Genomic DNA, 17,650 nt, shown 5'->3' with positions numbered 1-17,650 from the left:
GATTTTTTTTTCCTTTTTGCTGTGCTTTCTTTTTCCTTGTTTTCCACTTTACTTTCTTTATAAATCGAAAAAGTTATTTCAGGATGAGTACTGTAAATTTATTTTTTCCTACAGCTATGTTCCTGTTTGCCTCATGTCATCACCATCACAAATCGTTGTGCTGCTTGCTGAGCATCGTGACCCGACTATCCTTATGTCTCCACCATGGCCAGTAACCAGCTTCTCTCAGAACCTTCTGGGGAGGCAGACCAGAGATGTCCTTGATTTGATCTCTCCACCTGGTCGTTGCTCCCCCCTCCAGTCTTGTGCCCTAGACCTTTCATGATTATTTTCTCGAGACTTTCTACATCTCTTCTCACAATGGCCATAGAACTAAAGAATTTTTTGGTTGACACGAGAAAAAGGCGCCTGGAGATACTGAGCTGGTCTATAATGTACTCATTTGTTCTTCTTTCGGTCTGTTTTATGTGCAGCATCATGCACCAACACCAAAGCTCAAACGCTTCGATGCGCTATTAGTCTCTCGCTTTAAGAGTGCGTTTCTCGCAACTAGGAGTGTTGATATTTTCAAAAATATCGGAAAGCCGATATATTGATGTTAAAAACATATCGTTACAGGCCACCGACTTATCGAAAAATGTGTCGATACATCGACGTAAAACGTGGATACGTAATAGCCTATAAATATATCGGGTGCATATTGCAAAAATACTGCCGGTTTTAGATCTCTATATTTAAGTATTGATTTATAATTTGATACTCTGTACATCAACAAGCTAGCTACCAGCTTATCACCCTTATAGCGAGAATTAAAAAGAAAACACTGCACGTTCACGCTTGGTGATAACCACTTTGCTAACTGTATATAAGAGGCACAATAAAAGGTGACCGATGGGTCCGTCGTTGGGTTTCGTCGCATATCGGATTTGCCCAGAACACTCCTTGTCGACTTCCCTGTTTTTTCCCATTTCTGCAAACGCCAGCGCCCTAGCAGCTGCAGTGTCAAATTTGCGTGATGAAGTTAAACGTTGCAGTTTCTGTTGGTAGCGCCGAGCGCCGATTACCTCAGCATACCCCTCCCCCCCCCCCCCCCCCCACACACACACACGTCTCCGCCCAATCGCGTCATTTACATTGTGGTCGTCTATTTCAAACTGTTTTTAATAATGCCAATTTGAAGAAATAGCACACAGCTGCTGTGATATCTCTCAACATCGGAAATCTTGTTGTTTAATTGACCCAACCATCACCTAGTGTATTCGGACTTCCTCTTTGTGCCACCTATACTTCGGTGAAGGGAGTCAAAGAGAAATACTGCAGGTGATGGGAGCTCGAAAAGTAGTAAGACTCCTTCACACAGTGAAAGTAAAATTATGTTTTACTACAATTTGGAGACAACAGCTTCATACAGTACTGGCCATTAAAATTGCTACACCACGAAGATGACGTGCTACGCACGCGAAATTTAATCGACAGGAAGAAGATGCTGTGATATGCAAATTATTAGCTTTTCAGACCATTCGCACAAGGTTGGCAGCGGTGGCGACACCTACAACGTGCTGACATGAGAAAAGTTTCCAGCCGATTTCTCATACACAAACAGCAGATGACCGGCGTTGCCTGGTGAAATGTTGTTGTGATGTCTCGTGTAAGGAGGAGAAATGCGTACCATCACGTTTCCGACTGTGATAAAGGTCGGATTGTAGCCTATCGCGATTGCAGTTTATCGTACCGCGACATTGCTGCTCGCGTTGGTCGAGATCCAATATGGGATTGGTAGGTTCAGGAGGGTATTACGGAATGCCGTGCTGCATCCCAACGGCCTAGTATCACTAGCAGTCGAGATGACAGGCATCTTATCCGCATGGCTGTAACGGATCGTGCAGCCACGTCTCGACCCCTCAGTCAACAGATGGGGACGTTTGCAAGACAACAACCATCTGCACGAACAGTTCGACGACGTTTTCAGCAGCATAGACTATCAGCTTGGAGACCATGGCTGCGATTACCCTTGACGCTGTATAACAGACAGGAGCGCCTGTGATGGTGTACTCAGCGACGAACCTGGGTGCACGAATGGTAAAACGTCATTTTATCGGATGAATCCAGGTTCTGTTTACAGCATCAGGATGGTCGAATCCGTGTTTGGCGACATTGCGGTGAACGTACATTGGAAGCGTGTATTCGTCATCGCCATACTGGCGTATCACCCGGCGTGATGGTATGGAGTTCCATTGGTTACACGTGTCGGTGACCTCTTGTTCGTATTGACGGCACTTTGAACAGTGGGCGTTACATTTCAGATAATGTTACGACCCGTGGCTCTACCCTTCATTCGATCCCTGCGAAACCCTACATTTCAGCAGGATAATGCATGACCGCAAGTTGCAGGTCCTGTACGAGTCTTTCTGGATACAGAAAACGTTCGACTGCTGCCCTGGCCAGCGCATTCTCCTGATGTCTCACCAATTGAAAACGTCTGGTCAATGTTGGCCGAGCAACTGTGTCGTCATAATACGCCAGTCACTACTCTTGATGAACTGTGGTATCGTGTTGAAGCTGCATGGGCACCTGTACCTGTACACGCCATCCAAGCTCTGTTTGACTCAATGCCCAGGCGTATCAAGGCCGTTATTACGGCCGGAGGTGGTTGTTCTGGGTACTGATTTCTCAGGATCTATGCACCCAAACTGCGTGAAAATGTAAGTATCACATATTTGTCCAATGAATACCCGTTTATCATCTGCATTTCTTCTTGGTGTAGCCATTTTAATGGCCAGTAGTGTATAGATATAAATATCACCACTCGATATTGTCATAGCGATATCGATACAGCTGGGACAGATATGTCACCGATATATATCGAAACATTTTGGGAGGTGTATCGATATTTGGGCTTATCAATATTCTGCCAACAACCCTACTCGCAATGTAAAACTGAAGGGAAAACACGAGTGTTTCAACGTTATTAACACGTTATTTAAAAATTTTCCCTTGAACAGAATAATGTAAGGTTGCAATTTTGTGTTACAATATAAATCGATGTATTCGTAAAGTTTTGAAAGTGTAATTTTAAGCGAGATATGTTGAGCTGTAGAAACATACCGATAGATCGACAGAGAAAAAACATCAACAAAGAGTCTGGACTGAGAACGAGAGTGTGTTTGTCGTGCCACGGGAATGAGGGTGTACTGCGTGCCGTGGTCGGTGTGAAACAATTGTTTCCCTCAGTATTACGTGCACCGCGGAAGAGCAAGTAATTAGCATATGGTTCGCGTTGCTTCTTACATGGGAAACTCCCCATCGCATCCCCCTCAGATTTAGTGGTAAGGGGGCCCAGTGTACAGACTGTCAAAAGCTCAACATAGATCAAGCACGAAAACAGAAAGAAGGTGTGCTGTACAGTGAAATAGAAAGCAAAATAGAAACTGCGAACGGTCCAAGCTCGAGAAGTAGTGAGGTAACGGACGAGTTGTGGCGCCCTCGAGTGCCAAAGATGGCGGACTTTGTGAAACCTTAATGGCAGACATTTCACAGTTCGTACAGAAATTAATAGTAGCCAGATGAACTATGATTTCTCAAAAAGAAACATGTAGATTACCATTATTTGCGCTAAGATTCTGAAGTTATAATCAGTTTTTCAATATCTTTGTTAGTTTAAAGTTTAGTATCTGACGCTCAATTATACAAGTAACACCCAGCAACGAATTTCCAAAGTATAAAAGCTTCATCCGATTTTCTCGATCGCCATGTCTTTAGAAAGCTATTAGTGTAAACCTAAATTGGTACGAATTACAGGCATGTAACGTAAATAGTACATGAGTTATTGGAGTCAAAGTGACTGATTACTATCGATGGCGTCAGACCATAAGTACTCCACAGTTACACGAAAAAACGGTTGCAGCGCGCTTATAAGCATATTTATTCATCTATGTCTTTGTTAATATCCGACATATGCTATTCATAAAGAAACTGGTGAATTATTTACTGTGTTTTAGAAAGAACAGAGACATTAGACTTCGAGCCTACCTTTTGCTTCTTTTTTTTTTATATATGTGTGTGTGGTCTTCAGTCCAGAGCCTGGTTTGATGCAGCTCTCCATGCTACTCTATCCTGTCCAAGTTTCTTCATCTCCCAGTTCCTACTGCAGCCTACATCCTTCTGAATCTGTTTAGTGTATTCATCTCTTGGTCTCCCTCTACGATTTTTACCCTCCCCACACTGCCCTCCAATACTAAATTGGTGATCCCTTGATGCCTCAGAATATGCCCTACCAACCGATCCCTTCTTCTAGTCAAGTTGTGCCACAAATTTCTCTCCAATTCTATTCAATACCTCGTCGTCAGTTATGGGATCTACCCATCTAATCTTCAGCATTCTTCTGTAGCACCACATTTCGAAAGCTTCTCTTCTCTTCTTGTCCGAACTATTTATCGTCCACGTTTCACTTCCATGCAAGGCTACACTCCATACAAATACTTTCAGAAATGACTTCCTGACACTTAAATCTATACTCGATGTTAACAAATTTCTCTTCTTCAGTAACGCTTTCCTTGCCATTGCCAGTCTACATTTTATATCCTCTCTACTTCGACCATCATCAGTTATTTTACTCCCTAAATAGCGAAACTCCTTTACTACTTTAAGTGTCTCATTTCCTAATCTAATTCCCTCAGGATCACCCGATTTAATTTGACTACATTCCATTATCCTCGTTTTGCTTTTGTTGATGTTCATCTCATATCCTCCTTTCAAGACACAGTCCATTCCGTTCAGCTGCTCCTCCGAGTCCTTTGCTGTGTCTGACAGAATTACAATGTCGTCGGCGAACCTCAAAGTTTTTATTTCTTTTCCGTGGATTTTAATTCCTACTCTGAATTTTTCGTTTGTTTCCTTTTCTGCTTGCTCAATAAACAGATTGAATAACATCGGGGATAGGCTACAGCCCTGTTTCACTCCCTTCCCAACCCCTGCTTCCCTTTAATGCCCCTCGACTCTTATAACTGTCATCTGCCTTCTGTACAAATTGTAAATAGCCTTTCGCTCCCTGTATTTTACCCCTGCCACGTTCACAATTTGAAAGAGAGTATTCCAGTCAACATTGTCAAAAGCCTTCTCTAAGTCTACAAATGCTAGAAACGTAGGTTTGCCTTTGCTTAATCTATTTTCTAAGATAAGTCGTAGGGTCAGTATAGCCTCACGTGTTCCAACATTTCTATGGAATCCAAACTGATCTTCCCCGAGGTCGGCTTCTACCAGTTTTTCCGTTCGCCTGTAATAAATTCGTGTTATGATTTTGCAGCCATGGCTTATTAAACTGATAGTTCGGTAATTTTCACATCTATCAACACCTGCTTTCTTTGGGATTGGAATTATTATATTCTTCGTGAAGTCTGCACTAGTAATTCAATTTCTGACTCAGCAGACTGCTAACACATTACGAGGAAGACGAAAGGGTCGAATTTTTTCACCGTCCTTATCCGTTTTCAGCTGGCATTTTCTCTCTCTAACAACGCTACAAGTATCGTAGACGTACGGGAGAGTCAGAACTCTTACAGATGATTAACGTCACAATCGGACACGCAAAGATAACGACAGTGTGAATCAGACATAGGAAGCAGACTCTCAGAACTGACCACTTACGCGGCTGTGTGTGTCATTTTCTCACCCATCTTACGTGTAACAAACTGAGTTATGGAAATGTCACTTACCATGATGTCGAATGCGAACGGAACCAAAGCTGCTGATATATGCCTCACACCATGTGAGAGCAACTGGGCAACATTCCGTGAGTAGCTGGAGACGTGTTCCAGGTAGACGGGCACCTCGGCCTCCAGTTCTGGACAAGACAGACGACATTCTAATGAACTACACAACTGACCAGATTTCTGTCAGAAACACAGCTTTCACTTCCTGGCTTCATCTGTTAATATGCTACATGTAGGCAAAACTGCAGTGGTACTTGTCAGCAAAGCAAAATCCCGGAAATATACACCAAATTTATTAAAAAAAACTTAGAATACAATAGCTCCATATTTAGCAATTATATACAACCACTCGCTCACAGAAAGATCCGTACCTAAAGACTGAAAAATTTCTCAAGTCACACCAATACCCAAAAAGGGATTTAGGAGTAATCGGCTGAATTACAGGCCCTTATCAGTAATGTCGATTTGCAGTATGGTTTTGGAACGTACACTGTATTCGAACATTATGAAGTACCTCGAAGAAAACGATTTATTGACACATAGAACGGATTCAGAAAATATCGTTCTTGTGAAACACAACTACTCTTTATACCCATGAAGTAATGAGTGCTATCGACAGGGGATGTCAGACTGATTCCATATTTTTAGATTTCCAGAAGGCTTTCGATACCGATCCTCACAAGCGTCTTCTAACCAAACTGCGTGCCGACGGAGTATCGCCTCAGTTGTGCGACTGGACTCGTGATTTCCTGTCAGAAAGGTCACAGTTCGTAGTTATAGAAGGAAAGTCATCGAGAAAAACAGAAGTAATATCCAGCGTTCCACAAGGAAGTGTTATAGGCCCTCTATTGTCCGTGATCTAGATCAACGATATAGGAGACAATCTGAGTAGCCGTCTTAGATTGTTTGCAGGGGATGCTGTCATTTAGTGTCTTGTAAAGTCATCAGAAGACCAAAACGAATTTCAAAATTATTTAGATAAGATAGCTACATGGTGCGAAAAGTGGCAATTGAACCTGAAGTTATTCACATGAGTACTAAAAGAAATCAGCTAAATTTCGATTACGCGTTGTCACACAAATCTGAGGGCTGTAAATTTGACTAAATACTTAGGGGTTACAATTAATAATAAAATTACAAGAGAAATCAGGGCTCGCACAGAAAAACTGAAGTGCTCGTTTTTCCCGCGCGCCGTTGGAGAGTGGAACGGTAGAGAGACAGTTTGAAGGTGGTTCACTCAACCCTCTTCCAGGCACTTTATTGTGAGTAGCAGAGTAATCACGCAGGTGTAGATGTAGATGTCCACATTGTAACGTTCCTTAAAAAGTGGTATAATAGACTTGACGATTAAATTGAATGAATGTCTGATCTGTGGAATGACTACTGAACTCGAATTGTCGTGTGGCGTGTTGTAAGTGCAAGTAGTGTTCTTAGTCTGTGTAATTGTCAGCAAAACTTAACACGAATCGGTTGGGTAATGCAACTCTCAATACCAATAAAGAAACAGTCACTGCAAAATACGTTCACCCCCTTTACCACTGAATGCTAAAGCCCTGTTAAAAAACCAATAAGTTTGGTGCCTGTACACGTAACAATTAAATTAAATGGTCTTACGTCTAAAGCAGCAACGGTGGAACGCGTATATTCTGGTCTCTCATAAAAAAGTATAAATATACTAACTACAGGCTCAGCAGTGTGCAATGCTGGCCATAATACTTGAAATGCACATGAAATTCATTTGGCTGATAAACTAGAACATTTAAGAAATTCCAAATTCTTTAAAAAATATATGACCTGGACCGGGAGGCGTTGCTGATAATGATGGATTGCTAGTACTCACTGTATACAGCAAAATTGTATTGCAAATTAAGTTTGTCTTTTCAAAAACATCTGGCAATTGAAGTCACATTACTCACAATTGATTCACAAACAATGAGATTTAAACAGCAAGTATTATCTCACTTCATTAATCCAACGTAAATGCAAATCATCAAATTACACATAGCTCTGTTAACAAATCTTAAAAGCATTACAAAAATGAAATACCTAACTAGACTTTCTGTGAAAACCGTTTACGTACATCGTGGGGTTACTCAACAATAACAAATTGTCAGCCAACTCACCTATGCTGACGCTCTGACAAAAACAGAAATCGTAATTATTGAGAATCTTTACCTCGCATACATGAAGACTTCTGCTTCCATGTTCAACAATATCGACATACCTGCATTAATCTAACTCTTGGTGACTTCACACAGCACACCACAGAAGCTGCCCACCCCATCGTCTTTCCCTCACACACAGCTACCTACAAGTGTGCGCCCAGCTCTCTCCAGCACTACATTCTCAGACCAGAAACAGTATCTCTGGCTCTACGGTCGCGCACAGTCAGCAATCCACATTATCGAGCCTATCAGAGACATTCGTCGTTTATAGTATACTAGTTTCATTTTAATTTATTAATATTCTTATCTCATTCTGGTGCCACATACAAGTTAGCCCCAGTATACTCCTTTCAGCATTGTGTTCAACGTTAAAGACCAGATATTCATCATTTTGATTTACAGCTCCATGTATTGGCCGTGTTAGCAGCTAAAATTGTTGGAAGTGAGGTCCTTCAGTTATGCAAAACACCATTTTCTCTCAGTACCCGCCGGCCAGAGTAGCCTAGCTGTTCTAGGCACTACAGTCTGGAACCGCGCGACCGCTACAATCGCAGGTTCGAATCCTGCCTCGGGCATGGATGTGTGTGATGTCCTTAGGTTAGTTAGGTTTAAGTAGTTCTAAGTTCTAGGGGACTAACCTCAGAAGGTAAGTCCCATAGTGCTGAGAGCCATTTGAACCATCTCAGTACCCAAACATGTTACGGGACCACTGTGCCACCATCAGTGTGCTTTCGTTTTTTTAATTCTTCAATGTGAACACTTTTGATAAATGATTATAAAATTATGTGCATCTTTAGTTCAAACAACAGATCGTTTCTTTTTGTAAATACTCACACGCGCACACACGCAAACACACGCACACAGGCACACATCTACACACGCACACACACGCGCGCTCGCGCGCTCGCGCGCTAAAAAATGATACACTAAAATCTGCAAAGACGCACCATTTACACACAAAATGAATACCATATAAAAGAGAACACACACAGCTAAGAAGCGCACAGAAAACACACACACACACGCACACGCACACACACAAAGATAAAATGAAAACAAAATTCAAATTTGGCGCCGAACTCTCTGGTGAACAAATGAACAGTGACTGCGCTGGGACACACAACAAACCACAATCACACTGTGTTTTGCTGAAGTGAAGAGTGTTTTACTACGTTATTTGTGGAAAATACTTGTTATAGTTACGTGTGCATCACAACACCTCAGCATGATGCGGAGAATGGAAGTGCTTGGCACACGAAAACGTAAGTAAAAGCGAATATAGGCGCGGAAACATTGCGACAAACTAAATTACGTTCTAGAAGATAGGTTAACTTCCAGCAGAAAACTTTCTCATTAACATCGTTTGGTTGCAGATTGCAAGCTACCTCTAGTAATTAATACACAATTGATCCAGAAAATTCATGCACACCAAACGTAAAGGTATTTACAAAAAGAAACGATATGTTGTTTGAACTAACGATGCACATAATTTTATAATCATTTAACAAAAATGCTCACATTGCAGAATAAATAAAAACGAAAAGCCACTGATGATGGCACAGTGGTGCAGCAACGTGTTTAGATACTGAGAAAAAACGGTGTTTTGCATAACTGACGGACCTCACATCCAAGAATTAAAGACGAGATTCAATCTTTAGAAAAAAGTGGAATGTATACTGCTTCATGTTACTTTTTTTGTGACAATGTATATGAAGACCAATCAGAAAAGGATAGAACTGCTAGACTGACTTAACACGAAAACATATGGAGACTGAAAAAGAGAGATTCCAACTTTGGTGAACATACTCTGAATGAATATCGTTCTGTGATATTGAAAGTTGTAGTATCATTGCCACATATACTACTACAACGCCGCGCCAACGCAAGGTTGGCAGCCCCTCGTCTGCCGAGCACAGCGCACTCTAGCGGGCTGTGCAGCTCGGCGGAACTGGAGTGTGCCTCGTTCACTTCTTAGCTAGACTTTAGCCTAGGCACACGCACTTTCATAATCGGCCCTCAGCCAGTTCTGTAATGTTTCCATTGATTCTCTGAGGAGGGCCTATCAGGCTTAGTCCCTGGGAATATGTTGTATTGATGATGAAGAGTCCCATACTTCTTTACAGAGCGTAGGGGAGCGACGCGGGAGACCAGCGCCGTCTTACTAGGCAACGTCCTTGTGGAGGTGGTTTGCCATTGCCTTCCTCCGACCGTAATGGGGATGAATGATGATGATGAGGACGACACAACAACACCCAGTCATCTCGAGGCAGGAAAAATCCATGACCCCGCCGGGAATCGAACCCGGGACCCCGTGCTCGGGAAGCGAGAACACTACCGCGAGACCACGAGCCGCGGACATATGTTGTATTAGTTCATGGTATTCCATGTTATAAGACTGTCAGATCGTAGCCGCAGCTGCAGTCCTACAAACTACTGAAGATAAGTAATTTCATTGTACTACGTGTTTCCTGAATAGTAATCCTTCTCTCTAACAGTGTGCCGAACCGCATAGTATTGCAACCTGGACTCCTTCAGCTCCTATCAACTCGGCCTCCTACTTATTTGCATTTAGTAACGAGCTGAAAACACCCGCGCATTTTGTGCCTCTAAACAGTGAGACACAATAAAAGTGATCTCCTCTATCGAGCGAGTAAAGGTATAAAACTAACGTTACTTGAACTCTGTCTGTCAAAAACACCACTCACAGGATCCTTAACGATAAATTACAGTTCCTCTACTCAAACTTGCTAACGTAGCAGTGACCAGTTAATACTGTCCTCACCATAAGATATAACGGGGGGGAGGGGGGGGGGCAGTCGGACGGCCGTACTGTTGAGAATCGGTATGCTAGTCAGAAAAAATCGCCGTGAGCAATGATGCTGTCATTCCACCGACGCCACTTGAGCTGGCGTAACTTCTGCGCTACGACATTCGCGATATGGGAACGCGCGCTGTCATGCAGCAGTAGGTTTCTCTGTCGATGTTTCCCCCGCCGTTTCGCCTTAACCGCACACATTCTTCATTCTCCAATGGATGCCTCCCGGTATTCGTCCTTCGGCATCCAAGAGAAGAACTTAGAACTAATTAAACCTAACTAACCTAAGGACATCACACACATCCATGCCCGAGGCAGGATTCGAACCTGCGACCGTAGCGGTCGCTCGATTCCAGACTGTAGCGCCTAGAACCGCACGGCCACTGCGGCCGGCATACCTCCTTCATCATGTCGACAGGAGGGCGCGAATTCGTCGTCTTCCAGGGGAACAGCTCCCTGACGCCTGTACTGCTGGGCAGAGACAAGTTGGTGCCCATTCCATTATGCTCTCGGGAACATTGACATGGGCATCCATGATTCCAATGGTGCTATTGCAAGGCACCATGGTGGCCAAGAAGTATCGTAGACTGGTTCAATACTGTACTGTCTGCCATCGGGTTCCCCTATATGGGAGGCAGCACCGCATAACAGCCATGCTATGAGGGAAACAAACCAATAGCCAAACAGGCGAAGACATCAGGAAACACGCCGAAGATTCCAGTCGATTAATAGGAACCTTTAGTTGCAGAGGTCGCCGCGACATATCCGGCCACGGATTTCTAAACTGGGTTTCTACTGGCTCCAGCTCACTATATAGGCCCGGCCGGTCGAAGGCAGACCAGTCTTCGTCCGCTGCTAATGGCAACCGCTATAGTGGAGTCTCCGAGAAGATATCACCGAAGCCGCTGTACTGCACCGCCGATCGAAGTACCAGCCGACCGAGAGGAACCACATCTCCGGCTAGATCGACGGACGCCTACATCTATTGTACAGCCAGCTATTGTATTGTAGAAGAAGTTACGTTCAATAAACTGTTGGAGAATACAACAAATACCATGTACACCCCTTCATGACGTCAGTGACATTTTTCAACAAGACAATGCGCCATGTCACAAGACGAGGAGTGTGATGGAGTGGTTTGCGGAATACAGTGGCGAGTTATAATTGATGTGCTATCCCCCAGCTCACCAGATCTCAACCCAATGGAACACATCTGGGATATGACTGAATGTGGCGTCAGATTGCATATCGCACCCCCCCCCCCCCCCATTTTCCCGAAAATTACGGGAATTAGGTGACTTGTGTGTGCAGATGTGTGTCAACTCCCTCCAGAGACCTACCAAGGCATCATTGCTTCCATGTCACGACGCGTTGCGGCTTTTATCCGTGCTAATGTGGACACACTGGCTATTAAGTATATGGTCATAATGTTCTGCCTGATCAGTGTACAAGCGTACAGTTATACATAGTTTTTTATAATATGTATGGATACCATTGTATGTATTGTATTGTATGTTAACCGGGGACCTATAAATGACGGAGAGGCTTCGTCCCCGCCGCAACCGCAGTGGTCCACAGCCCCACGACGACTACCGCAGACCACTTCCCCCCTCCGCCACCCCACACCGAACCCCTGAGTTATGGTGCGATTCGGCCACTGGTGGATCCCCCAGGGAACGTCTCACACCAGACGAGTGTAACCCCTATGTTTCCGTGGTAGAGTAATGGTGGTGTAAGCGTACGCGGAGAACTTGTTTGCGCAGCAATCGCGGAATAAGGGGAACCAGCCCGCATTCTCCGAGGCAGATGGAAAACCGCCTAAAAACTATCCACAGACTGGCCGGTTCACCGGACTTCAACACCAATCCTCCGGGTGGATTCGTGCCGGGACCAGGCGCTACTTCCTGCCCAGAAAGTCGTGCGTTATACCGCACGGCCAACCGGGCGGGCCATGGATACCATATTAGATGAAATTTTCGCACATTGCGAATTTCTAACTCGTCATCTTCCAGCGAAGGCGCCGCGATTCGGTTGATACCTCGAAAGGTTTCGCCGCTGAAATTCACCGAGAAAACCTGCATTCCCAAAGAACTTACTTACAAATAAAGACTCACCTGTTTTGCTGATGAATTCTCCTCGTGTTTTCAGCCGATTGGTGGCGTCGTCTTGTGGCAACGTTTCAATGAGTTTCGTACCCATCATCTTCTGGCGAAGTGTGTCAACTCCCTCCCATCTTTGCCAGAAGATGATGGGTACGAAACTCATTGAAACGTTGCCACAAGACGACGCCAACACTCGGCTGATAACCCGAGAATAATTCATCAGTGGAATACGCCAAGAAAGACTGCAATCGCATGTATCTCACCTGTTTTGTTCAAGTGCCGCTGGAGAAAATTCCATTTTTGGCGCCCGGCGCATTTTCTGCCTAGGCGTATGGCTTTTGTGATGTGCCGAAGGGTGCGCAGTAATTTGGAGAGGACAGGACGCCTCTGATCGTCCGAGGTCAGCGTTTCCACGTTCCACTCCGTGATGTTAGACCTTTAAAAACAAAACGCAATCAGCTGGTGTAACAAATGAAATCCTGAAATTTGATTGTAAGAGGGGATGTGATACGCCGGAGCCAGTTGCTTTCTCCGTTCGATTCACCCGTATCGATTGTTTCCCTCTGGCGTTGCTTATCTTTGCCATTTTGGCCGGTGGTGGTGCTGGTGGGGTGGCGGGCAGACTGGGTTTTGCCTTCGGAACGGCCGGTAAGTGTCGCTGCTCAGAGAGTGAAACTAGTGTTTGCGTGGAGTTAGCTGGATTTGACCGGTGTATGTGGCTCGGAATGCGGAAGCGGACCTGTTATTGCAAGTTCTTGAGGCGTGACTGGGTCATGGTCTTCTACACAGGACGCTGAGCAATGTGTTATTCCTTTTGGCTATTGGGGTTGAATTATATACCATGCAGCTGTCTATTGAAGAAGTAGACATTCAAGCTTTCTAGTTTTACAATCAGACTTACCCGTGTTTTCACTAGCTTCTTTCTTATGAGAGTCAATATTGTATTGGAACTGCGACGTACTGGTGTAATAATATTATGCTTTGTCTCATCGTTGCCCTTTTAAAACTAGCCTGTTTGTGCTGGGGCAGTTTTACGTATTTTGAAATTTGAAGTCTACGGATAATACTCTTAACCATTTTTAATTTGCCTTTGTCTTGATGTGATCTCTCTTTGCAGAATTTTATCTTAATATATTCTGGGGGCTGTTAACATTGTTTCTTTTCACTGTGGCTGTGTGTTTGTGCTTTTCTGTTGCAGCACTGCAGCGGACACCTATTCCATGTCTAAATCGATGTCCCGAGTACGACGCCTTGGCCGACCAGTACCAGAGGGAACGGAGGTTCTTTTGGCCGCGGGGAAAATGGCAACCGATACGGCGGCCACTCAGTTCTTCGGGTTGCAGTGAGTGGGGATCTTGCATTCAGTTGTTTCATCTGCATTGGGACGCCAAGGCGCCTGTTCCGTTTGCTATACTCCTTATATACACTACTGGCCATTAAAATTGCTACACCACGAAGATGACGTGCTACAGACGCGAAATTTAACCGGCAGGAGAAGATGCTGTGATATGCAAATGATTAGCTTTTCAGAGTATTCACACAAGGTTGGTGCCGGTGGCGACACCTATAACGTGCTGCCATGAGAAAAGTTTCCAACCCTACTTCTCATACACAAACAGCAGTTGACCGGCGTTGCCTGGTGAAACGTTGTTGTGATGTCTCGTGTAAGGAGGAGAAATGCGTACCATCACGTTTCCGACTTTGACAAAGGTCGGATTGTAGACTATCGCGATTGCGGTTTATCGTACCGCGACATTGCTGCTCGCGTTGGTCAAGATCCAATATGGAATTGGTAGGTTCAGGAGGGTAATACGGAACGCCGTGCTGCATCCCAACGGCCTAGTATCACTAGCAGTCGAGATGACAGGCATCTTATCCGCATGGCTGTAACGGATCGTGCAGCCACGTCTCGATCCCTGAGTCAACAGATGGGGACGTTGGCAAGAAAACAACCATCTTCACGAAAGTTCGACGATGTTTGCAGCAGCCTGGACTATCAGCTCGGAGACCATTGCTGCGACTACCCTGGACGCTGCATCACAGACAGGAGCGCCTGCGATGGTGTACTTAACGACGAACCTGGGTGCACGAATGGCAAAACGTCATTTTTTCGAAAGAATCCAGGTTCTGTTTACGGAATCATGATGGTCGCATCCGTGTTTGGCGACATCGCGGTGAACGCACATTGGAAGCGTGTATTCGTCATCGCCATACTGGCGTATCACCCGGCGTGATGGTATAGGGTGCCATTGGTTACACGTCTCGCTCACCTCTTGTTCGCATTGACGGCACTTTGAACAGTGGACGTTACATTTCAGATGTGTTACGACCCGTGGCTCTACCCTTCATTCGATCCTGTGAAACCCTACATTTCAGCAGGATAATGCACGACCGCATGTTGCATGTCCTGTAAGGGCCTTTCTGGATACAGAAAATGTTCGACTGCTGCCCTGGCCAGCACATTCTCCAGATCTCTCACCAATTGAAAACGGTTGGTCAATGGAGGCCTAGCAACTGGCTCGTCAGAAAACGTCAGTCACTACTCTTGATGAACTGTGGTACCGTGTTGAAACTGCATGGGCAGCTGTACCTGTACACGCCATCCAAACTCTGTTTGACTCAATGTCCAGACGTATCAAGGCCGTTATTACGGCCAGAGGTGGTTGTTCTGGGTACTGATTTCTCAGGATCTATGCAACCAAATTGCGTGAAAAAGTAATCACATGTCAGTTTTAATATAATATATTGGTCCTATGTATGCCCGTTTATCATCTGCATTTCTTCTTGGTGTAGCAATTTTAATGGCCAGTAGTGTATTTACCTTCAAAACCATAAAGGAAGGAGACTAGTTTTCTGAATTATACCTTATGTGCAGCGGGAGTTGAACCTATGTACATGTTAAAGATAAATACTTGATGGGAATCGGAAATCGGAAATTATGTGAATTGTCCTATTGCTATTGCCCAGGTGACCTATTTAAAAGTAACTTACTTCACCTTTATTATTCAAGTGCCCTTTGTCAAATGAAACTGATTTTACCTTTTATTATTGAAGTTGTTACAGTTAGTATAGAAGTTATGAGATGTTCTTGTTTGCAAGTAATTCAATCAGAATGGTTTTGCGTAATATATTTTTTTTCTTGTGTATCCTGTTCAAAAGAAACTTATTTCACCTTTATTTTTCAAGTGTCCTCGTTAAATGAAACTGATTTTACCTTTTATTATTGAAGAGCTTACAGTTAGTAGAGAAGTTATAAGAAATTCTTGTTTGCACCTAATTCAATTAGAAAGGTATTGTGTAATGTATTTTCTGACCTGTGAATATGATACACTTGTACAAAATTTTTGTGTAAATACTGTGCCCTTTGGGTTAAACTGTTGATCAGTAATATCTTGCAAACCCTCTGTACTTATTATTTCACTTGTCACCGGTTTGCACGTAAACACGACGTTGCAGCACGCTTAAAAGTGATGCCTCCGGATTGTTAGTGTGAAACTCTCAACGCTTTGAAAATAAAACATTCTTCATCTTTACGCTTCACGTCCACATATTTGCAGCCCTCTGACGCTAGAGGCCTCACAACTGTAGGGTGTGAGACGGCGGTGTGTGACGTAACTTTAACAGTGCGTGAGAAACAGAGTGCTGTAATCGTGTTTCGAATTCTAAGAGATCGCCCAGACACAGGGCAACCTCTCCTGACAGACCACACATGAACGCTGAAGCGATCCAGCGCCTCGAGTTCGCTCTCGTCGATCATCCTCCATATAGTCCGGACTTTGCGCCATCCTACGAGGCGTGTTTTTTATGTAAATACCGTTTTGAAATTAAAAAAAGACGTGCTAAGATATCTCAATAATTTTATTTCTACATGAAAGCCTGTACCTTAATCTACCTTTCTACATAATTTCCGTCAATATTGAGGGACTTCTCATAACGTTGTACCAGTTTTTGAATACCCTCCTCATAGAAGTCTCCCCCCGACTTGTTAAGCACTGCATCACCACTGTTTTGACTTCGTCATCGTCGTGAAGAAGCTGACCGCCCAGGTGTTTCTTCAAGTGCTGGAACAGATGGTAGTCACTGGGCGCAAGATCGGGGCTGTACGGAGGATGATCTAGAGTTTCCCATCGAAAAGATGTGATCTTTGGTCTGATTCGCCAGGTGCGGACGGGCATTGTCTTGCAGCAAAACGATGCCCTTGCTCAACTTCCATGGACTGTTGCTTTGTTTCTGGTGTGACGTAGGCCACCCACGTTCCATCGCCCGTAGCAATTTGGCTTAAGAAATCATCACCGTCGTTGTGGTACCGCTCAAGGAAAGTCAATGCACTGTCTAAACGTTTGGTTTTGTGCACATCCGTCAACATTTTCGGTACGCAACTTGCGTACAATTTTCGGCAATTGAAGTGCTCGGTCACAGTGCTATACGAAACACTACGAGAAACATTAGGAAAGTCATTCCGCAACGACGAAATCGTAGGCCTAAAGCGCCTGTTTTCTCTCACCTTATCGTCCACTTCCTGCACTAAACTTTCATTAACGACCGAAGGACGCCCATTCTGTTGTTCATCATGCACATTTGTGCGGCCATCTTTAAATGCTCTCACCCACTTTCTTACCATTCCATCACTCGTAATGTTTTCTCCGTAAACTGCACAGATATCACGATGAATATCGATCGCTTTTAGCACTAAGAAATCTTATAACAGCCCGTACTTCACAGTCGGCGGGACTCACGATTATCGGAGGCATCTTAAACACTCAGTGCACAACGTAAACAAGGAAGAATCAGGCTGTAATGGCGTCAGTGCGTAGATGAAGGTACAGGCTTTGACGTAAAAATAAAATTATTGAGATATCT

At 44.1% G+C, this 17,650-nt stretch overlaps 1 protein-coding gene across 1 annotated transcript in view; it reads right to left on the bottom strand.

The window, feature by feature from the left end:
* Positions 1-17,650, bottom strand: part of LOC124716727 — a 196,940-nt gene that overhangs the window by 119,831 nt on the left and 59,459 nt on the right. Inside the window, exons 3-4 of the mRNA XM_047243270.1 lie at positions 13,054-13,226; positions 5,712-5,839 (exon numbers count right to left, since the gene is read on the bottom strand). Coding sequence (XP_047099226.1) covers positions 5,712-5,839; positions 13,054-13,226 — 301 coding nt within the window. The remainder of the gene's footprint in view (positions 1-5,711; positions 5,840-13,053; positions 13,227-17,650) is intronic.

Source organism: Schistocerca piceifrons, chromosome 9, assembly GCF_021461385.2.
Source record: "Schistocerca piceifrons isolate TAMUIC-IGC-003096 chromosome 9, iqSchPice1.1, whole genome shotgun sequence".
NCBI lineage: Eukaryota > Metazoa > Arthropoda > Insecta > Orthoptera > Acrididae > Schistocerca > Schistocerca piceifrons.
Note: the sequence above shows the minus strand (reverse complement) of the source record. Positions and strands in the feature narration are given on the sequence as shown.